Genomic DNA, 24,294 nt, shown 5'->3' with positions numbered 1-24,294 from the left:
ATTTCTTAAGCATTTTATTTCTTGTATATTTTTTTACTCATTGATAATTATAATTATGTGAAGGCGTGTTTCCTTCGAGCAACTCCAACTCTCCCAATTTCAAGGGGGATTGGGTGATTCAATCACCAAAACCGACAAAATGAGCTACACCCCGGCCCAAACAAGTTGGACTACAATAAAAAGAAGGAGGCCCGACTGCTCACTGGAGCCAAAATCAACCAATCCAGCACATGAGGGAGCATGAGTCAGGGTGATATCACCCACATTATTATTTTTTGTGCCAGGTGCGCGAGCTTCACGCGCGCATGAGCGCGAGTGGATGGACCAACCCTGCAGTGCACTCACCCCTTAGCTATTCGATTGTGGCCCAAGTAGCACAATATGGGTTGGATTACAAAAAAAAATGTAATCCAACAATTCATATTAATTAGGTAAGAAATAAACATTTAAAATTTTAAAAATAAAAATAAAAAGAAATTACATAATCATGACATGAGACGAGATCGATTAAAAATCTTATTCGAAATTAAACATAAATTTATATTTTTATTAATTTTTTAATGTCAATTGCCGGGGCAATTTATTTTAGGAGTGGAGGTGCACCTAGGCAATTATTGTTCATTAAGGCAGTAATTGCCTTTGAGTTCTACTAGATCCACCCCAGTGTCTTATTTCCCCACCCACATTATAATCCTACCCACCACAAAAAGTTAAAAACTTGAAATGTTATCTTCCAACCAACTATTATTCCCAAAATAACCTTAATATTAAAATTCTTTTTATTTTTATTGAGTAAAAAAAAAAAAAATTCTACAAATGTAACATCCAATATCGCCCAAAGCAGTGATCCTTATATGTATATTCTCATCCCTACCTAGCACGAGGCCTTTTGGGAGCTCACTGGATTCGGGTTCCATGGGAACTCCGAAGTTAAGCGAGTAGCGCGCTAGAGGAACCCCATGATGAATGACCCACTGGGAAGTTCCCGTGTGAGTTCCCAGAAACAAAACCGTGAGGGCGTGGTCGGGGCTCAAAGCGGACAATATCATGCTACGACAGAATCGGGCACATCCCGAGCTGGATGTGACAATTTGGTATTAGAGCTTAACCCTGGTTATGGTGTGTCGACGAGGACGTCGGGTCCCTAAGGGGGTTGGATTGTAACATCCCACATCGCCCAAGGGAGTGATCCTTATATGCATATTCTCATCCCTACTTATCACGAGGCCTTTTGGGAGCTCACTGGCTTTGGGTTCCATGGGAACTCCGAAGTTAAGCGACTAGCACGCGAGAGCACTCCCATGATGGGTAACCCACTAGGAAGTTCTCGTGTGAGTTCCCAGAAACAAAACCATGAGAGTGTGGTAGGGGCCCAAAGCGGACAATATCGTGCTACGGTGGAGTCGAGCCCGGGATGTGGTGGGGGCCCGGGCCGGAATGTGGCAACAAAGACACGATTCAATTGATCAAGATGCACAATGAGGATTGCATCCATACAATACATTTTACACAATTCTCGGCGTCTTCTCCATCCTCCAGCACACCACCCGTCCCGAGAACATTGTGTTTCACTTCGTATGCACCTCTCACAACAATCAGTATGTGGATTGTGGATTATGGACAGACAAGCCTTTATCCTAGTTTTCAAGGTTGTTTGCTGGTACTGACAACAAAAAAAAAAAAACAGATCAAATTAAAATGGTCAAAGGTACTGGGACTTGATTTTTTGAAAGCAGGGGTTTTTCTTTTCTTTGGTCTTAGATGTCATTTTGCAAGAGAGTAAATTGGGTATTAAATTTTTTTTATTAAAAGGTGGGTGGGGAAATAAGACAGTGGAGTGAGTTTATCACCACTTTTGCCTTTGCTCATTAGCCTGGGCACACATCACTTTCGTTTTAGTTTTAACTAATGAACATTTTTTTTTTTTTTTCACGTTATCGATTTGGATTATTTTTAGCATAGATAGCCCTTAAGTCATGACGGATTAAAACATAAATTATAATACACAGTTCTAACTTCTAAACATATGTATTTAAGGATTAGGTTATGTCCCTCCTGATTAGGTGTATCATTTTTTCGATATCAATAAAATTCCCTCATACCGTCGAAGTTTTCAGAAAAAAAAAAAAAAAAAAAAAGATATCCTTAAAATAAAGAAACCTTATGAAAGATAGCAGATTTCGAATATTTTTTTTTATTTAGTGCATAAGTAGCCCTTAAGTCATGAGGGATTAAAGCATAAATTATGACGTAGATCTAAACATATTTGTATTTAAGGATGTCCTTAACATAAAGAAACCTCATGGAAGATAGTAGATTTCGAATATTTTTTTTGCTTGGTTGAATGTGGCTTGTATTTTATACAGATGCCTGAGATTTGCTAGCTGTGGGAAGAATAAGTTTCATCTACGACGAGCGTGCGCAGTGACGCGAGCAGTCGTCCCACAAATGTCGTTAGAACTTCACTGTCTAATTAAATTTCAATGTCGACAATGACATCAACGACAATGGCATTGATCCAACTGGTGAATTACGGGACCATTATGGGTGGCTCAATGGTTAAAAATGAATTCCAAGTTCGTATTTGAAACAGCATTGTCTTGAATTCACGATGTTGGTAAGCCACACAATGGGCAGCCTAATTTGGTATCGAATTCGACATTCACGATATTTAAACTTAGGACCTCTCACTTCTAAGCGAAGAGTAATACCATCAGACCATAATACTGAGTGACGATGGCTTCTCATATTAAATTCAATAAATTATCGTATTTTCTTCAAGGAAAAAAAAAAAAATATATATATATATATATATATATGTATCAATTCGTATCCGAGTAGTTTATCTTTGGGATCCTTTCATAGTTTGACAAAGTTATATGTATATAAAAAAAGGGAATATATATCTGCCTTCTAAGTTCTAATTAACACATACAACTCGACATCAAAGATCCAAACAAAGACTGACCGTGTAAACTTCTTTTTTTATTAGTTCTTCTTCAAAAAAAAAAAAAAAAAAATAGAAAAACTTCTTTTTTATTATTTATTTTATAAGAAAATGACTAAACTTTTTTCATAGTACATACTACATACCACTGAAATGGTCCAAATAATTAATTGTTAAATCTTGTATATAAGAATTTAATAATTTTTTGTAACTGTTGAATCTTGCATAAACTCGTTTGACGAGTAGTACATATCATTGCAGCTAGACTCGTAACTGCTATAAAACTTGAGTACCGTGTTGGCTTTGGTGATTGTGTTTTTGTACACATTATTTCATTCTTGTAAGTATAATTGTAATTTGGTATTCATGCATTGTTTAAATATAACAAAAAAACTAAATATATTGTTCTAAGAGGCCTGATATTGCCAATAAAGTTAGTAAATTATAAAAAACACCCTATAACTATAAGTTTAATACAAAAATACTTAAAAACTCAATTGGAGAATAAAAACACATCATCTATACGCAAAATTATAAACAAATTTCAGAAGTGAAGTTATAGTAGGGCATTTTTTTAATGTCGTCTAAAGCTTCAAAAATCTCAAAACTTACTATATATGCGTAAAACGATACACTACATAACTTGTGTTTCGAGTGTCATAAAAAATTCTCTCTAATCCATTGATTCCCTCTGTCTCTCTTATCTCTTCTGTCCCCTTGTCCTTCTATGTTTAATTAGAACACAATTTAAAGAAAAGGAAAACAAAAGCCAAAACAGAAAAGAATCAAACCACTACCAATGGATCCTTAACTCTTTCTCTACGATCAATAGCAATACTAATCTATACAATAATTGAAAACAACTTTCATACTTGTCTGACCTTGATTGCTCGAATTCAAAACCCCGTGGGCTTGAACCTTGACTCTGGCGCCTCTAAGTTAATAATAATCAAACTTTAAGCAATGATTTTTAATTACGCAAGATGAATTTGTACAACTGCATGCAACAATATAAACATTAATCACATATCCATCGATCCCACAATTTGATATTACTGTACTCAAACTGTCAACTAAGAAAGCTGGTTTGGGGTTACTCAAATTCTTTTTAAAAAAACGGTTTTTTAAAAAAAGTTGGAATTAAAATTGTGTTTGATATAAAAAAAAAAAAAAAAAAAAAAGAAGAAGTTGTTTTTCTGAAATCATAAGTCTAAAACAGCAGAAAACAAAAACAATTCTAACCATGCTTCTCAAAAAACATTTTTTTTCATAAGTGGCCGGTAAGCAATAACTTTTAATAAAACTTTCATATTGACAATACTACCCATCTTTTTATTTTTTTGCTAAAAGAACTTTTCACATTAGAATTTATCAAACAGTTACCAACTTTCTTTTTTTATTTTCACAGTATAGTATAATCAATTTTTTTAAAAATTATAGCAATTCCAAACTAGCTTTAAATGGTGGGTGTGACATTTGGGTAACCTTAGAAAAAGAGAGAACACGAGAACCAACTGTATGCTTTTGGAATTTTGCTTCCTATATTGGACCGATATCGCTTGTATTAAATTATTGAATATGACACGATTCATGTTTAAATATTATTCTAATTAATTGTATTGTATGTGTACATTATTTCGGTGACAATCATGGAGCCGACACAGAGACTACTATCTATAATTTGGATCTTTGCTTAAGAACATGGTGACAAGCTTGCCAATTTCCCTTTTTTTTCATTAGTCAAACTACACATTAATTAGTTGTTTTCATTAGTTAAAGTCAAGGTACAAATATAATCGGACGTAAATATGTCATCAAACTCTTTCGAATAGGGTTGAATTAAAGCGACAGAGATAGCCGTACATTATTCATGAAAGTAAACCAATGGACGAAATTAATTAAGTGCAAGAATATCAAGTAGCTAGATAATGTCTACTGCGTTTATACATCCAAATTAAGAAGAATACTTAACGTGATAAACTCTTAAATTCAAATGAAAACCCCAACATGTGAAACTGAAGATCAAGGAGTCGCATACAGGCTTGCACGCTTTCAGCCTATTTGTGAAAAGTAATTGATTTGGTGCGAAGTATCTCCTGATTTGATTGTTGATATATTATTTCAGAACAGTCTAATTGATTTGTTTGGTGTAGACATTCTTTTTCCTTTCGACCATATTTGAATTCTCATTAAAATTTAATCGAGACTCATTTTATTGCACTCTATTCTCTTCTATAAGTATTCTTTCAATTTTAATGAATACCATGTGAGAACGTGAGATGTGAAGGTAAAAGAGTTTCATATTAGTGAAATGAGAAACCTTGTAAGAACTTATAAGAGATTGAGCTATTCCCCATATTACTAATTGGTTTTATGGAGGAATCTCAATTTCTTCATAGTATCAGAGCAAATTGATCAACGTGTGAAGCCCAACAGTCACACACGCTTTATGTCACCGAATTTGTGTTGTCCACATATTTGATTTGAAAATTTGCCACACGTGAGGCGGCGTGTGAGAATATGATGGTAAAAGAGTTTCACATTGATGAAAGGAGAAACTTTGCAAGGACTTATAAGATGTTCCTATATTACCAATTAGTTTCATAAAGAAACCTCAATATCTTCGTACTATACCTTTCTAGTAAAAAAATTCAAATTAAAACCTAGCTAGCCTACATACTTCATTTTTGTGGAGAAAGCTTAAACAAAATTAAGCTGTGCTAATATCATACTAAACCAGACCTTTACGACCAAGTCTCATTCAATCATTTGTGCTGAGAGACTTTTCTTCTATTCCTTTTTTACGATATATAATGATATTGCGTGTATGATTTGTTCTAAACAGCGAAAGTGAAGTAATTGAGTTATTTGAGACAAACGAACCAAATATTAATTTGGCTGTCGACGGGAGCACTGTGGTGTAAATTTCTAAATTTGTAATGAGAAGTCAACCTCTATATAATTTTGGAAAAATGATTGCTTTATTTTTTAGCCTGGTGAGCTGCATGCGTAACTCGTACCTTGACAATTTTAAGTGAACAGCACGCAGCTGGGGTGGGTTGGGCATCGATCGATTTATTATTTAATGTACGTGGACCTCAGAAAGTTGTATGCAAATTTACGTAGGCTAGAAATAGTTGGTCACTTCTCACTAAAAGTGTCGGCCCCCAATTTTAAATTTTATGGGAAGGTAGCCAGCTATATATTACAGGCACAATACTTAAGGTTTGCATGAGGGTCGGTATATGCTACAGAAAGACATCGGTCGAACAGGAAAGGGATTCGTTTCGGATCTTTTCTATCAAATTCATCAATTCGGATTCTTAAAATTTGATTTAACGGCTATAAATAAGGACCATTTTATAAGTTATAATAATTTTAGCCGTTAGATCAAATTTCATGGGTTCAAATTTGGAGATTAGATGGATTTGGTGAAAATGATCCGAAGAGGATCCCTTTCCGGTCGGTACATATATGATGGCGTGCGATCGACATGCATAACTTTCCTTCGAGTCACATGTAAATGCATGATAAATGATCAATGAGACCTGGCTTCTCTACCCTCCTAATTCTCATACACTCACATTCCCTCATATTTGTGCCGTCACGGTTAAGACACGTCATTTTATATCACTATTATTTTTTGTCTTATTATCTTTATAAAAAAATTAATATAAAATGTTAACGTTACTTAATCATGACCGCATAAAATAGAAAGGATAAGAGTATGGAAACTGAGAGGCCAGTGAAGCCGGATCCTGATCAATGGACGGCATAGGGTAGGCCGGTTTGACAGGTCTGAAAACAGTTGCAGCTATTTTAAGCAACTTTTAGCTGGTGAAATGTACGAATAAAAAAGAAGGCGGCGGTGTGCACGATCAGGGTCGTTGGGATTAAATTATATAAGTGTAGAAATATCTAATTCTTGTGGGGACTTTTGGGACCCCGTGTTTCATCAGAAAAATTGAAAAAGAAATATCTAGCCTGAAATCGACCTTATGAAACAAGGTAGAAAATAATTTTTATGCTTTTAGCTTGAAAGATAATTTTCACAGGCAAATTAAGCTTAGTTCAAGAATTTTCTTTTGGCTTCTGCCTGTGTTTACTTCTATTTTATGATTTTTGAAAAAATTGGTTGGAATGAGGATTTTTACAAATTTCAATTGTTTAAATGACTTCAGTTAAACAATGATGTACACATCGATCAATAGGGTCGTGTTTAAAATTTCGAGGGCTCTGTGCGAAAATTAATAAAAAAAAAATCCATTCTTAAGATAATTTTGAAAAAAGTAGGACAATGTACTGATGCTAGAAAGCAATCACTTAAATCAAAACAAATTTTAGCACTCAATGATTGCAAGTTTATATAAATAAAAAGAATTACAAACATAACTTTCACTAAATAATCAAAAGTAGTTCAATCTTAAATAAATAAATAAAAAAACTTAAAAAGCTTTAACTATAAAGTTTCACTTGAATATAACATTATAATATAATAAAATTGAAAAAAAAAATCATTTTTGGGGTGTTATAATTGGCACTTAAAAATATTTCATTGTACTCTAAATTTTTATATATATGCAAGTGGCCCATTACTATAATGGTAGAAAGTTGTTAAACTTTTGCATGACAGAGTGAGTTCAAATCCCGTCGGTGGCTAATCTAACATCTAATCTATCGTTTGACAAAAAAAATTATATTTAGAAAGAAAGAGAGAATTACGTTTATAAAAAGTACATAATGAGATTTTAAAATACTAATAAAAATAATTTTTAAAATATAGAACATTATTACATATAAATATTAGATGGCCAAAATTTTAAGGACTCTTCAAAGTTAAGATCCTATTTGATTGCATATTTCACTCTCCCCCAACATCCCCTTTGTTGGTCAAATAATAACGACGTAACTACAAAAGTAGAAGAAAAATAGGGACTTGAGGGTAAATTTCTCAAGCAATCATACGTTCACCGATGGGACAGATCGAACTAGAAGATAATTTGTGAATGTCTTTCTTTCTGATACATGTAGACTTTTTGAAATAGACATGGGCTAGCTAGCTACATGCATGCACGGGAGAAATTTTTTAATGACCTAGAAATACGTCTTAATACATTAAATGTAATAACTCATTTAATTAAAAAAAAATCTTTCAAGTTTTCAATCATAACATTATTGTAATTAATGCATCAAACTGTATTTCTGACTCAATCTCTAAACGAATTGCTGGACCATGTGAACAAAGCCGTTACATTATTGGTTGGATATTTTAATCGTGGGGTTCACCTTGCTTTGTTATTTAACTGTTGACTCAAGCATTGGGCTGCTTTACTTCTACAGTAAACATTCGCGTCAAATTTTTGACCGAGATCAAGTTATTGTAACTCTTATTTTCTTCATTCCTAACGAGCGACAGGGTTGAACATTGACCAAGTATAAAATAAACCTGGGTTTTTATTTATGATCGCAATCGTTGATCTCGGTGTTGAAAGTTTATATGTCTTATTGTAGCTGAAATATTTGTACTTTTCCACAGAATTTAAAATATTACTCTACCCAGCGTGCATAAATCTTTGATTTTTCGTACAATGGTTTTAATTTACTATATATATATGCTCTGCTCGTGTAAATTTTTGACTTGGCCGTTCAGAGGGAATGTAGTGGAGATTAAAATAGTTAGTATAATTAATAAAAAAAAGCGACTTTAAATTAACAAAAAAAAATTTCACTTTGTGCGAGTCTTGGGAAACATTTATTATACGCAGTTTTTTTTTTTTTTTTAACAAAGAAATTGTTTTCATGATTCGAATTCATAATCTTCCGATACAAAAGAACAATTATTTCGTTATACCAAAGCTCACCCCCCGTTAGAATAATTAATATCAGTTAAAACTTTTTGGGTCATTAAATCAGCTAAAACTGATAGCAGGAAAAATCAAGGGTGAGCAGGGAATTCAGTTTTAGAAAATTCAACAGTCAACTCAAATATGTACAGAGGCTATACCGGTCTTAACTTCCAAAGTGTAAGCTATATTCGATGCACATTTGACCTAAAGCATAAAGACCGAAAAGTGGTCTTCTCTTTACCTTATTATTTTCCATTTTTGTTGCACATTTTCAACATTCCTCGTCTCTTTCAGAAATTGCCTAATCATCTACACTTCTATGAAATGCGTAAATAATTTTAGGTCTCTTTCTAACGTGATAACATTTTATCATATAAACATTATAATTGGTATTGTTCATTTATTTATTATCATTTTTCGAAAATTTTATTCGATTTGAAAGCTGTTTAATTAACTATTTATATTGTCGAGCAAACAAAAATTATTATAATTAACAAGTGGTATTCCGAACTTGTGGTTTGAGCGTACATAACCTAGCTACGGTAGTGTGGTACATACTACTAGGTCATCTTTACATATTAGGTCAGTATTATAAAAATATTGGCTTTTTATCCATAACGGTTTATAAGTTTGATATAATTCCTCACTTTGGTTTATGAGACTTAAAATCGATAGTAGTGGTTCCTGAGACTGTCCACCATCAATTATTTTAGTCATTTTGTGAGAAATCTCCGTTAAATTGAGAGTATTTTTGTTAAATCAACCCCTCCCCTTGAACTTATGGTTTCTTCAATTTACCAGAAAAACTTCATTGAAGGACCAAAATAATTAACAGTGGACAATCTCATATACCACTTCTATCGATTGTAACTCTCAGTGACAAAAGTGAAAAATTATAACAATCTCATAAACCATTTAGGCTAAAAACCTAAAAAAAATTAGACAGTCATCTTTTAAACATACGTTGGCAAAGAATCCACAACATTGTGGGTTGGTGAATATTGAAAGTTAAGAAAACCCAGCAAACTGATAGGCGTCAAGTTAAAAAACAACGAATACATAGATAGTTATATATTGACTTTAGTCTTTTAGGACGTTTTTGATGATCGGGAAACTATTGATGGGTAGGGCTAATGTATCTTGGAGATGGCCCTGTCTTTGTATACGAGAATATATGTAAATGTACATTCATCCGGACAGGATTTTTTCGTACGCTCAAGAGAAAACATACATAAAAAACAAATAATTAACTTGCATACTAGTTAAACTTTGCATAATGAAGGTTAATCTGATCAGTTACTTCGCGTACCTACCTGTATGTGTGCACTGCGCTTTCTGTGATGAGATTCCTTTCCATTTAGAACTGTTGGTCAAACTTTTGGGTTTTTCTAAAGGGTGAGTTGGTGAAAGGAACTTGTGGTCTTTTCTTGATGCACTCCTTCCTAAATCCTAAAACCCTCATCCTCTAATTTGTTTAACTTTTTATTTACATAAATAAATAAAAATTCAAGACAAAAACAAGAAATGTACGTAGAGAAGAATGAGAATGTCAAAATCGCTACCCTCGATGATTTATACATTGTAGACACATCCACCGTTTAAATTCATTATTTTAAAAATCCCGCCTAGGTGCTAAGTAGCTAGTCACCGCCACGATTAGTCTCTAAGCGTTTGAAAATTAAGAAAGTACACCTAGACTAGCTTAGGCATCCGCCTAGCCCGCTTAGGCTGAGACTCTCACTTAGACAGAAAATCGATAACTCTTATTTTATATTTTGTTTTTTCATTAAATGTAAGAGACTTGTTGAATATTTGGATAAACACTCATTATATGTTTGCTTCTCATGCTTTCAATATGTTCTAATACTTTATAATCTATATGTCATTTTAGTTTGCAATTTATGTATCCCTATATAATTATATATTCTTTCCAATATAAAACGACACTTATTTATACAATAAATAATAAATTTACTTAAATTTGTTTAGTCCGCATAGGCACCTGCCTAGGCCTAGGCCCTTACCTACCGCTCGACTAGCGTCTGACGTTTTTTAGAACCTTGTTTAAACCTCAAGTTAATTTTGAGTTCAAAATCAAAGAGTTAAAAGGTAATTTAAGTTCTTTCTTTCTTCTATGAGAAGAGGAAATTCAAACATATAAAGTAAAAAATCTTAACTATTTTAGTTACTTCTAATTTTTTTTTGACAAACGATAATGTTAGTATGTTAAATAATTGATTATTAGGGGAAAAATTAGTGGGAATGAACTCACACTAAAGTACATAGACATGATTACTTTCTATCCCTACAATAAATACTAGTCTCGAAAAAGTACATAGACATGATTACTTTAAATGAGCCGTGTTTCAAAAAAAAATCCCTGTTCGAAAAGGTGTTCCCATCTGAAGCATGAGGTTCGATTAAGAAGCAAACTGTGCGTAAATCGAAAGTTTTTTCTTGTTTCTTAGACTACTAAATGTACACCCACGTGTGATCTTAAGATAATTATCTTTTTATCGGGACATTAACTAAAATATCTTATATTTTTTTGTTAGGATAACTGCAGTTTGACTTCTTGAATTATTATTCCAATTAAAATTGACCTCTTAAAGTATTTTTTTGGTAAATCAACCCCCTAAAGTATTTAAAATCAACCAATTAACTCCTCATTAGATTCAATAAAATTTTATCCACTTTGCCGTTAAATATTGACACTAGGGGTGGAAAAAAATGCCGAAAATTCCAAACCGAACCGAAAAATTCTCAAAAATTTCGGTACCCAATACTGAACAGAACCGAAAAATATATACATATATATTATTTAATTTTAAATATATATATTTGGAATTGTAACAGCCGTCCGATTTGGTTGAGATTTAATCTCAACCGTTGAATCCAATTAAAACCCTCAAACTCAGTCACTCTCTCTCGACCTCACCTCACTCTCCTTGCCTATTTCTCTCGATCTCTTTCCTCCTCCTTATTTGAGGTCTTCAAATTCGGCCACACCCACATCACACATGTGACTCACCTCTCTCTCGACTGACCTATCACCTCTCTGATCTCTCTCTCTCTCTCTTGACTGCTCATCCATCACTGCGGAGCCTTTATTCTCATCCCTCAGTGTGCACCGATTCTCCCCCAAATCATGTAAATTTTGGGATTAATTTAGGGTTTAAATTCTACATTAGAGTTTGTGAAATTTGTTCATGTTTTGGATTGAATGTTCATGATTCCAGCCCTAGTTTAATTTCTATATTTATTTTTACCATTAGGTTAGGGTTTATTAAATTTTTTTCCGATTTAGGAATGAGGCTATTACTGGAATTTGGTTGACCCGAAAGTTTCAAGATGATCTGCATAGGTTAATAATTAGCTTCTTTTATTTCTTTTGGGTGAGATAAACGATGTGTAGTTTGAAATTAGATTCACCAACTATTAGATAAGGTTTCATACACCTTGCTGCTGTGATGGGCAGTTGAAACTCAAATGTGTCCCGAATAAAAAAATATATATATAAAATTATGTTAGTTAAGAGACTATGAAGTATGAACCACTGAAAACTCAACATTAATATAACAAGGAGAATGCTAACCGTTGAAAATTATGTTAGTTAAGAAATTGTGGCTTCAGGGATCATTAGTTGATTGAATCTTATATGGAGCACATCACTGGAAATTAAGAAAAGATCATTGTTTAATAACATATACATATACATACACATACATATACATATACTTACACATACACGTATACATGTGTTGAATCCTTCTCTCTGCTAATTTATCTTGAATGCTTTAATAGGTTTTCTTCAATCCTGAGATTTATAGAGGTTTTCTTCAATCCTGAGATTTATAGCACCGACTGCACCACTCCATTACCCGTTGTAATTTGCAGGCCCACCTGGTTTCATTTCTCTGGTTGTTGGATTTGCAAGGCAAAGTTTTCTGGGTTTTTACTTTGTTGCTCCATAAAGGTCTTAGAAAGTCTAATTCTTTGAAACATTTATGTGGGTTTTGTTCAGTTGGTGGGTTGTAAATAAATCTCTTATAGATAACATCTAAATTTTCATTTTTTAATCCAAGGGTTTTGCAGCTCCACATTTTGATGTGCTTTCTGCTCTAGTTTGTTTATTTTTCATGAAATTTTTGTATATTTTTCATAATAATTTTTGTCGCTTCTTTTGGCTTTGCATCATCTAATTTTTAATTTCAGTAAATGGGGGAAAAAAAAAAAAAAACATGTTTTGATGGTTTTTGTCTTCAATTTTTGGGGCTTTGTAAGCTAAATTTGTTAATTTTTTCCCCGTTTCTAAGATTGTAGTATTTGTATTTGCAAGACCTCTCCTAGAAGGTTTCATCCTTGCAAGTTGTTCATTGTTCTCTGAAAGCCTTAGCTGTGAAGTAATGTATATTTGAGTGGTTTTAGGGTTTGCTCTCTCTCCCTTTCTCTCTCTGTATATGTTTAGATATATTATTATACAGGGGGTTTGTGTGTGTGACTTATAAAGCTACCTTTTAGTTAAAGGATTCGAGTTTAACTTCTAGGTGAACATAAATTTAGAACTCTTTTTCTTTTTATTCAGATTACATCAAAATTTAATCTCGATTTGTCCCAAAATTTTGAAAATATTTTGGGATTCTTGAAATTTGGGATTTCCAAAAATTTGGTTTGAGATCGGTCTTGACAGTCCCGTCCCGAAAATTTTCTGTTTGGGATTCAAGATAGTAGTTTCGGTTCGGTATCCCATACCGAACCAGCCCTAATTGACACGACATTACTCTCAAGAGTGAATCATGTGCCAATATTTGACGTCAAAGTGGATGAAATGTCATCGGATATGACGGTAAATGGTTAATTGAAAAATTTTAAATTACTCAAGAGGTTAATTTACCAAAAACATAATTCAAATAGTTAATTTCAACTGAGTTAATAATTCAGAAGTTCAAACGATATTTTGCTTTGTTTTTTAAAGAATTTGGTCCTCTATCATGACTTTAATCAAATAGTAGAAGCCACTAAAAGAATATTTTAATTACAAAATAATTAAAAAATAATAATAACGTAAATGTGTGTGTAGAAATATATTCTACCAACCTAGACGGCCGATTTGGATCTTTGGTAGACAAAAATGAGGACAACAAATCCCGAATGCCTGTCCCCACAATAGATTGAGGGTCTTGTGATCAACAAACATTGCCCTGACAAAATCACGACTTGATCTCTTAAAAAATAAAAAATAAAAAATAAAAAATAAAAAATAAAAAATAAAAAAGGAAGCCCTGTTTCTATGATTTCATTAATTAGTTGTTGGGAATCTATGAGTACGTTAAATTTTGCCAATTTGTTTGTTGGGTAACTAACGTATTCAATCATACGGCCATTTTTCAAATTGTGGGCTCGTCATTTTCGTTATTGCCATCATTTCTTGGTGAGAGTAATGATTGGATTTAGAAATGAACACAAAAATATTACAGACTTCTCGTCGACTTTTATTTTTATGTTTTACATGCCTACTCACAATGTTTGTGCGTTGTTACTAATTTTACGTCTGCTCAATTGTTCTTTAACTGTTTCAGTCATTTGTTCTACATTAGTCATTGCATTACATTTTCAATGACCAAACCCACAAATACGCACTAAACAAATTAACTAAATAAACAAACTTGTAAAATATAAATAAGTATAAGCAAAATTTAAAATATGAAAATAGAAACTCTTTAAGATCACTCCACTCTCTCTAGACAACGAATTTCTTCGACATGTGCGTATCCTACTCTCATCTCAAAACCCTTTGTTGGTGGTTTGCAGTTGCAATTACCGATTTTTTTGTAATAACAATTGCAGGTTCACATTAACCACCCATAGTACATTATTTTAAGGTCACAGATGGTAATCAGCTAACCAATAGTTGCTCGCCAAGTGGCAGCAGATACAAGTTATTGTTCTTTTGCCTTTTATGACGCATATTTGCCTGATGATCATGATCAGCCGACGAGGAGACTGACTTATCTAATTTGGTCCTCTTGGTGGCCGCCGTTGGCGTTGCTGAAGAAGAAGAAGAAGAAGAAGAAGAAGAAAAAGTACTACTGCTGGCGGCGGCCTCTTGCTCTGGCTCTTTTCGTTTGCCGGTGACTCGAACAGGCGGAGGCTCATTCAACCCAATCCGGTGAGGGAAATTGAGCAAAGCCTTGGAGCCACGAATGCGAAAGGCGGCACGGTCGTAAGCCAAAGCAGCTTCCTCCGAAGTCTCGTAGGTACCAAGCCACACTCTGGCCCCATTCTTCGCCGGGTCACGTATCTCCGCCGCGAATTTTCCCCACGGCCTCTGCCTCACGCCTCGATAATGCTTCCCTCTCGCCACCCCCGACTTTTGTAATTTCGGGACATTCACATTCACTCCATCTTGTTCAGCTACTGCATCTCCTACTTGTACTTGATTTTGATCACGGTCGTCATGATCCAACGGAGGAATATCAGTATCAGGTGGGAGGACTAGGGTTGGTGAGGGTTCGTTTCCATTAATGGAAACATTAAAATCGTGGTGTTGAGATTGAGTGGAAACATCAGGTGGCAGCTGATCATGACTTTGATCAAAAAGATGATCAAGATCATACGTCTGTTCGGGTTTGACACATTCCAAGGAGTGGTCGGGAGACCATCCGAGGCTAAGAGCGTCGTGAAGGGAGTTGTAGTCGATCATGTCATCCCAATCGTCGACTTGGAAGGGTAAAGTGTGGTCGGGAGACCATCCGAGGCTAAGAGCATCATGAACGGAGTTGTAGACGATCATGTCCTCGGAATTGTCGACTTGGAAGGGTAAATCTCCCCATTGTTGCGTTAAGCACGGCATCATACATGGACTGCTAATATTGTTCACCGTCAATGAGCAGCAGCTTGTGTAGTGCTGAGGTTGTTCTTCCATCTTTGCTTGTTAGCTTTGTCCTTAATTTGGATGACTAGTCTAACAAAAAAGAAGAGAGAGAGAGAGAGAGAGAGAGAGAGAGAGAGAGAGAGAGAGAGAGAGTGTGTGGAATTGAGAAGTTGATTCACAAACTTCGGAAGACGAGGAGGTATGAAGGGGTATATGTATAGAGGTCGGGGCTGGATACTGTTGTAGCTGTCTTTTTGGTACACTCAGAACACAATTACGTGTGCATAATTTTAATCAAATTATATGTGTATTCATTTTTTATAAACAAACCCTAAAAATAAAAGATACAAGTATGTCGCGCATTCTCATAACACAGTCAAAATTACATTACGTGATACAGTGATTAAAGTAAAAATTTGTCAACCAAAATGACCCAAATAAAATTTTTTTTTTCTGACCAAAAAAATTAAAAATATCTTTTTCTATTTTCTTAATGATTGTCTTTTAGAAAAATACCCTTCGAAGGTTTCTTTGAACTTTCTGCCTTTCTTTTTCTTTCTTTCTTTCTTTGCTGTAATATGAATGGAAATTGCAAAGTCACAAGCAACCACATTGGGTGGGGTTAATGGGACCGCACGTCTATATACACACTGATGTCACGGTGGCTTCCGTCGGCAGTTCGCCAGGTGATGTATTTGATCTTCATGCGTTGTGAAACTACAATTTGTTATTCATATTTTTCAATTCAATAGATTCAACGATTGGATACAGAGAAGTATAAAAAAGGTGAAAACGGTGTGTGAATCACACCACCCTTGTTTTAATGTAATTAGACACATATTGTCTTAAGAAAAAAAACTACGCACGAATTAACAACTGATGATATCCTGTATGCACTTGTGGGATCACCGTGTTAACAGAAAATCTCTTCTATTTTTGTTTCCCTTTTATTTTTGTTAATAACTTCCAAACGTGATAGTTGAATACTTAACTTTGTGTAGTAAATATGATTCATATCATATATGATATGGATAGAGGTGATGCTATCCACACACTTATGTTTACTTTTCACACAATATTATTAATCTTTGACCGTTGAATCGAATAAATTGAAGAGAATTATAAGGTAAAAATTATCAAAGAATGCATGAAAAGTAGTAACGGATCTGTAAATAGCACTATCCTATTATTAATATGATGTCATGAACATGCAAAATCTGTTTTGAAAAATAACGAATAAAAATGATGACTTGCAACTTACGACATGAAAGACAACTAGTCAAATTGCAAATTGCATAATAAAGAATTATGGGTGGAAGGAGACAAAATCTTGAGTGTAACTATGATGAGGAAAATAGAAAAAAAATAATATCCATCTGTAACCGTGAGGCTATTTCTAATGCAACCAATTTTTTTTAGTCAAAAGGTATATTTTGACTCTAAATTTATAGATTTTCTCACAAATGCAAAGTTACATTTGATTTTAGATATCTCTAAAGTTAAAAGTAAGACCAAAAAATCGAGAATAAGAAGGTTATAACTCTAAAATGGGGTTAATCACTCTTTAAAGCATATGAGTTTAACTACATATGAATCGAAAATGTTATAACTTATCGTTGAATTGGAGATATCCTAAGACATATCCATCCATGGTTCAATTGATAGAGCAATTGGGTTGGATTGTCTTTGGCCTAAAAAAAAGCGGTCCACCGGTGCAAATAATGGAGGGCAATTGGGCCAAGAGCTTGTGCCCTTTCAGTTGCCCTTGCAAGATTTGCCTTGGCTTGTGCCAGTGAGGCCAACCCGCGCGCACAACCATGCGTCCATGTAGACTATTGCCTTGCCCTCGCAGATTGTTAGGTTTCCAACGGATCTTTTATCTGGACTGTTGGATTTCTAATGTTAGAAAAGAAATTGAAAATTGAAGGTTGTCCCATATGACATAATCTGGTGCATATGATTCAACCCAAATTTAGTAAATCAACGGCCTGAATTAATTTGAAGGTATAAAAATTAGAAAAAAATACAAATGTTTTTTAACAACACACTTAAAAATTTTACAAAGTTCAACCACCTTCTTTATTTGCGTTTTATTTTTAATTAATTACGCTCGTTATTATGCTTTGTCTTGTATTTAAAATTAAACAATCATAATTAAATAGAGAGTTTTATTTTCAAATTAGAACAAACGTATTAAATACACACTTACAGGGCACAAAACATAAAATATATATATATATATATAATTGTGAATAGTAATCACACTTGCTTTTGCCTTTTAATTTCCTCTTCTGAAAGGAATGAGATTGCACAAAGACAATTACTGTTCAGAGCAAATAGTTAAGACAATTTTATTACCCTTGCCTTTACCCTCTAAAACAGGTGGAGTTGTTCTAAGAAAACGGACCTTAGCTAACGTAGTTTCGCCCAAAGAATGACATTAAATTATGCAATAATACCTATTTTTATTTTTGTGTTGTTGAGATTAATATCTCTGTACACTTCCCCAGCTAGAATACAACGTACATATGCTGACAACCTTGGCTACTTATTTAACTTTGTCGCCTTTCACCTAATTAATGAAATAATTAACTACTTTTAATTGTTTTTATTTGAATCTTAGGAGGAGGTATCTGATTTTATATTATTTATGTTAAAACCTAAAAAATAAAATAAGTTCACACGTAAAACGGCATGACTAATTTTATATTTGATGGGTGATCCAGACAAAAGATTTAGTATAAATTATAAATAGATTAGTTTTTTGGGGCTATCGTGAAAAAGGACAAAAAGAAAGCCCATGACTGCAATTTGGCCAACAGTGACTTCACCTTACTGTTCAATAGTGACAACCTTGTGTAACTTTTATTTGAAATTTATGTACGAAGGTCGACGTATTTTTTTTAAAGAAAATTAATGAAAATGATTTGAAAATTTTTAGTTTTAATAAAAATGACAAAAAAGTATTGTAAGTGAATAGTAGCATAATTGATTTTTTAGAGTAAAAATATGGTTTTTCATTAAAATGAACAGTATCGGAAGCTTTTTGTTAAAACTCCATTTTTTTAAATCTCGGGTGTTGATGTAATTTTTAATACTTGAGGGAGTTTCATGAAAACACGCTTAATTTTAGAAAATGTAAAATGATGGTTTCCTTTCAAGCTTTATGTTTTAATGCATGTACTTGCAATAAATAAATAATTAAAATGAAAACTAACGAAAAGGATTTGAAAACTTTAGTTTTTATTTAAAATGACAAAATAAAGGTGTAAGTGAATAGTACTAAGAGTGACTATTTAGGCTAAAAATGTCCTTAACGTTAAAAGTGAATAGACTATGAATGTTTCATTAAAACTTCCATAATTAAACCCATGCAACAAACATGATTGAAGACAATAAAAGTATACTTTAACTCAAGAATTTGGGACGTGCTTAATGTAACCTTAGAATGAGGTGATTTTGTATCTATCACTCCTTTAACTTATCCATACAACCAATCATTTAAATACAATCTACTTAGTTACAAGCTCACGTTAAATCGGTGATGGAGTCAGAAATTTACAATAATGGGACCACAAACAACAAGCTTACGAAAACTAATTACTTTCATTTATAATTGCCAACGATATGTTCTCATATTTTAGAAACATCGTTTCACAACATCATTATCAATAAAATTAACTACATTTTATTATTGTAGATAACCAATTAATTATCATTCAACCATTGATTTCTCATACGATGTGAATTCTTCACAATATTGATCACTAAAAGAGCTCTCCCCGTTTTGGAAAGATTGTAGTTTTGGTATTGTTTTAATTAAAAAAGTATTAATAAATGGTCTCTCTTTTTTGTTTGTCTCAATTATTATAGGGGTCATGTAAAAATTCAGAAAAGAAATATTTGAGGCTGTTACAGTTAGTGGCAGCCAATGCCTTCATGTTGGCTCTGCCGTTGACAAAACTTGTTGAGAGAACCGTAATTCTGACAGTAACTGTTACTAAATGTGTACGAAATAACAATAATAAAGAATGCGAAGACACAAACAAATGGGAGTCAAAATTGCTTTACCGCATGTTGCTAATTGTGTATGAAATTAATATTTTATAAAAAAATGTGAAAGCCACAAACAAATTGGACCAAAATTTTTCTTTTTGCAGAGATATCCCACCCGGCTCTGTTGCTAATTTCAAATGTAATAATAATATTAATAAATACATAAAAATTTGAAGCCACAAACAAATTGGGACCAAATTGATTTTTGCAACCCACTCAGCTATCATCCATCCCCGTCTCTGCACCCAGCACTCAACTATGGCTTCCTAGCTTTTCAAATTTGTCCATTTCTTTTTCGTTTCTCCCTACGTATCTACAAGATCAACACCCATTTGAGTACAAGCTAGTTTCCTAATGTTTAATTTTTAATTTGGTATAAGCAGGTTTACTCTTAGCATTAATTATTAAAGGCAAGTTATGTAACAAGTGTTCTTATATTAATTCAATCTCGAATTTCTTAATCACAACCATTAACATAGTACGGGCATAAACTATTTGTAATCTTTACCGAATCATTAGGTTGGACCTTGCATTTAAATATAGTATAGTTGGAAGAGCAAGTAAGCAAAGTAGGTGGGGGTATTGCGACTTGCTAAATTTTCAATTAGGTTTATTAATCAAAATCGGCCTTTTTTACTTGTACACTTCAATCATATTCTACTTCTACAAATTCTACTTAAAAAAGGTAATAATAACTTTCTTTTCTGTGAATTTTTTTTTTAAATGAACCAATGAATCTACGAAAAAGTTTAATTAAAAAAAGAGGAGGACAAAAAAGAAAGAAGAAAGTGCGTGTACAAATAGTGGAAGCCTACGTTTTGGCTAGTACGCTGATTTTGGAGCACTGTTCAGTGTTTTGTGACAAAAAGTGAAAACTTACAAAAAAATCATCTTTGCGATTCCTAATCGTCTATAATCATACACCAATTTAAGCATCACCATTTAAACAAAATATATCCATAATTTACTAGAGCGTCAACAACAAGATTTACTTACGGGTAAACATGATAAATTCCTCGAACATTGTTTAGTCCTTTTAACAATATTTTATTATTATTTTCGCATCAAAGTGAAAGCCGTCAAATTCATCTCTCTTGTTTGATTATTTGATCCATTTTTCAAATCCTTAATAGTCTTCTTAATTATTTTATTTGTCCAGCATATAGCTGCGGTTGTCTTAAGAAAGGAAAATCAATTAATTAAAGTTTACATGCCCTAAATTTCTACGTTGGAAGATTTCATACACCTCTGACCTAGATATTGCTGATCGCCCATGAATTAAATGCAAACCTCCCAACTTAATTAGAAATGAAGGAAAAATTTAAGCATGTGAAATGATTTGATCCTGAGCTGGTGGCCAGTTCACACATTAAAATCAAATTGTATTCTCCGTCTTATTCAGAGAATGTTATTGTCAATGTATATTTGTTTACTTTTAATCCTTGGAGGTTATGAAGTTGACGTGCATATATTTCGAAGCAATACGTTAGAAGAAGTTAGGTAAAGAAAATGACCATGCAGCTGAAATTCCTAGCTAGTAATTATTTTATCAATGACTTATTGATAATAAAAAAACCAAAAACAAAAAACAGAATCAAGTTTATTTTTCATATGGAATCAATTTGAACTTTTGAAATGTGTATTTACAAGGAATAAAAATAAAAATTATTTAACTTTTTGAGTTTAATGTGTTTACTAAAATATGGCTATTGTCTGAATCTCAATATTTATTGTCGTAGTGGAGGAAAAGGTCTTGCAACATGACTGCTCAAGTGAGAACAAAATATGAAATTAGTATGTTGATTTTGTGACTTGAAATGAAGAGGAACCGAGTCACGGAGCCAAAAATTCAGGCTAGCAGATGTTTTTTAATTCATAAAAAATTATACAAAATATAGCAATATAACCAATGAAATAAAACAAAAAATGTTGTTTTTTTTTTTTTTTTTTGGTATTGTATGAGGAATTTTAATCAAACAAGAGTGGTAGAGCTTTAAATTTTATGAAAAACTTATTATTAAGATGACAATATCATTAGAACATGCTTATAAGCTTTCGTAAAAACATTGTTCTAAAAATCGGCCTAGGCGCTGGGCGGTGGAGCCCCGTCCCGATTTTGGGCAAGGCGTTTGGAAAAATCGGCTGGAAGCTAGGCGGCACCTAGACGGTCCTAGGCGTTTTTTTTAATATTTTTTTTATTAATTGTGTGCTTTTTTCTTTTTTGGTTGCACGTTGATATACTTATGGAAATGGTGTACCTGATTTGCAAATGATGGATTTACTACAAGTTCATCCAATAGTGAAACGAATTGGAGCACTTTTGAGGGGATACATACAAAGAAAAGACATAAACTAGATACAATAAGGTTAAATAATTTAGTCTATATCTAATCCAATACAAGGATCATGATTCATGAACAAGAAGAATTTTGTCTATCATCCAAATCCTCCTCATTATGATTATATGCTTACTGTTTTTTAAATATTGAACTTTTTGGATGTATATAATTTGTGTATTCTTCTACTTTTATTTTTGCATTTTATCATTCTTTTATTATCCATACAAGTATAGTTTTTTTTTAAGGTGTAACTTTAGTTTGTACAATCCTTGTTTTACGTGAATTAACCAAAACAAAGAGGCTTGTTTTCTATAGAGAAACATAGAGGGCGTTGAGGGGGAGTGAAATGTGTAGTTGCATAGGACACAAATTTCAAGGGCCCTCAAAATTTTTGCCATCTAATATTGTATGTAATATTGTTCTATATTTAAAAATTGTTTTTGTTAGCACTTTAAAATCTCATTATGCACTCTTTATAAGCATAATTTTGTTCCTAAATATAAAATTTTGGAGTACAATGAGATATTTTGAGTGTAAATAATAACACCCTAAAAATAATTTTTTTTTTCAATTTTATTATATAATAATGTTACATATTCAAGTGAAACTTTAAAGTTTTCAGAGTGTTTGAAGTTTTTTTTTTCTTCTTTGGTTGTTTAAGATTGAACTACTTTTGATTTTATTAGTGAAGGTTATGTTTGCATGCTTTTGATTTTATTAGTGAAGATTATGTTTGCATTTCTCTTTACTTATGTAAACTTGCAATCATTGAGTGCTCAAGTTCGTTTTGATTTAATTTATAACTTTCTTGCCCAAAACCCTAGATCTGCAAAAGTATTCGTTATTTTATGATGCCTGTGTCATGTCTAATAAGTTATGTGTAAACGGTTTATAAATTTATATCCGTAACTATTTGTCAATTTTTAGGTAGCTAAGTGTCGCGTCCGAATAAGAATCAAAATTATTAATCCTATTAATTTTAAAGAAAATTAATGAAAAAGATTTGAAAATTTTAAGTTTTAACGATAAAAAAAAAATAAAGGGCAAAGTGAATAGTACTATAATTGACTTTTTAGTGTAAAAATATGATTTTTTGTTAAAATAAACAGTACCGAAAATTTTTCGTTAAAATTCCTTTAATTTTATACTTTGTGTGCGACACATTGCACACTATCTTCACTCTTGGCAAGCAGAATGCATGACATGTACACCACTACCGCATGCAACACATGTCCATGCATTGTTAGGTTTAGATAAGCTTACAGTGGCCACACGGTCTCCAATTTTCCATCCGAGTCAGACAATTAGTGGGGGTTGGTGATTCTACTTTTCATTGTCTGATATTTAAGGACTACACAATTAGGATCATTTAAATTGAATTCGACAATTTGTATTAACTTATTATGCTGATTTACTTTAACGACTCCAATTTCTCATCCACACAAACTAAGGAATCCGATTTCCAATTTGCCATCATTACAAATTAACACGACTTAATTGTTTTGTTCAAACCGTGTGGGCTAATTTTAGTTGCATTTAGTCCATTCGACTGAGGTAACTGACTAATGCATGCAAACTACACGTAGATCAAGGACTTTTTGACGAAATATATTCAATAGTCATTGTGGTTCTAAGCCTAACTGATATAGATAGAAAAACACTAACTTTTGAAAAGAAGAGAGGTAATATTGATTTTAAAAATAATTACAATATTCAAGCAATGCAACATGAAAAAACATACAATACTTCATCACCGAGAAGAGAAATTAGTATAAAGAACAAATGATACTAAATACGGGGAAAACCTTAACCTAGAACCAACTCCAACTTTACATATGTAAAAAGTTCGATGGCAAAATTAAAATAATTTGGAGATAATCACACAAAAAACAACACATGGAAAAATCCCTATTCAACCACCAAACTACACTTATTCTGGCCACCAATATAAATTGATTAAGCTTATTTACGGCAACACCCTCTGATATTGAATTTACATTCACATCTGCCCATTAAAATTCAAATTTCCTCACTTAACATCTTGGAACTTAAATCATGTCTCATATTAACTACCTTCTAGCATCAAATATTGTCAATAATCCCGTTAAAACACTAATAACAGCACTAAGTGACAAATCCATACTAAAAGCAAACTAAAAACTCTCTTAAAACGAATAGAAAACACTCATCAAACTAAAGGAAGTTTCTTTTGCTGAACTTTTTCTAGTGAAA

The 24,294-nt window shown here is 32.9% G+C and overlaps 1 protein-coding gene across 1 annotated transcript; it reads right to left on the bottom strand.

The window, feature by feature from the left end:
* Positions 1-14,426: 14,426 nt before the first annotated feature.
* Positions 14,427-15,852, bottom strand: LOC137735031 (uncharacterized). Its single transcript, XM_068474390.2, has one exon. The coding sequence runs from the start codon at positions 15,716-15,718 to the stop codon at positions 14,690-14,692; it is 1,029 nt and encodes a 342-aa protein (XP_068330491.2). The 5' UTR covers positions 15,719-15,852; the 3' UTR covers positions 14,427-14,689.
* Between the last annotated feature and the right edge of the window lie 8,442 nt (positions 15,853-24,294).

The sequence above is a fragment of the Pyrus communis genome, chromosome 7, assembly GCF_041283825.1.
Source record: "Pyrus communis isolate YQ-2024b chromosome 7, ASM4128382v1, whole genome shotgun sequence".
Lineage (NCBI taxonomy): Eukaryota > Viridiplantae > Streptophyta > Magnoliopsida > Rosales > Rosaceae > Pyrus > Pyrus communis.
This window is presented reverse-complemented; position numbering and strand designations above follow the sequence as displayed.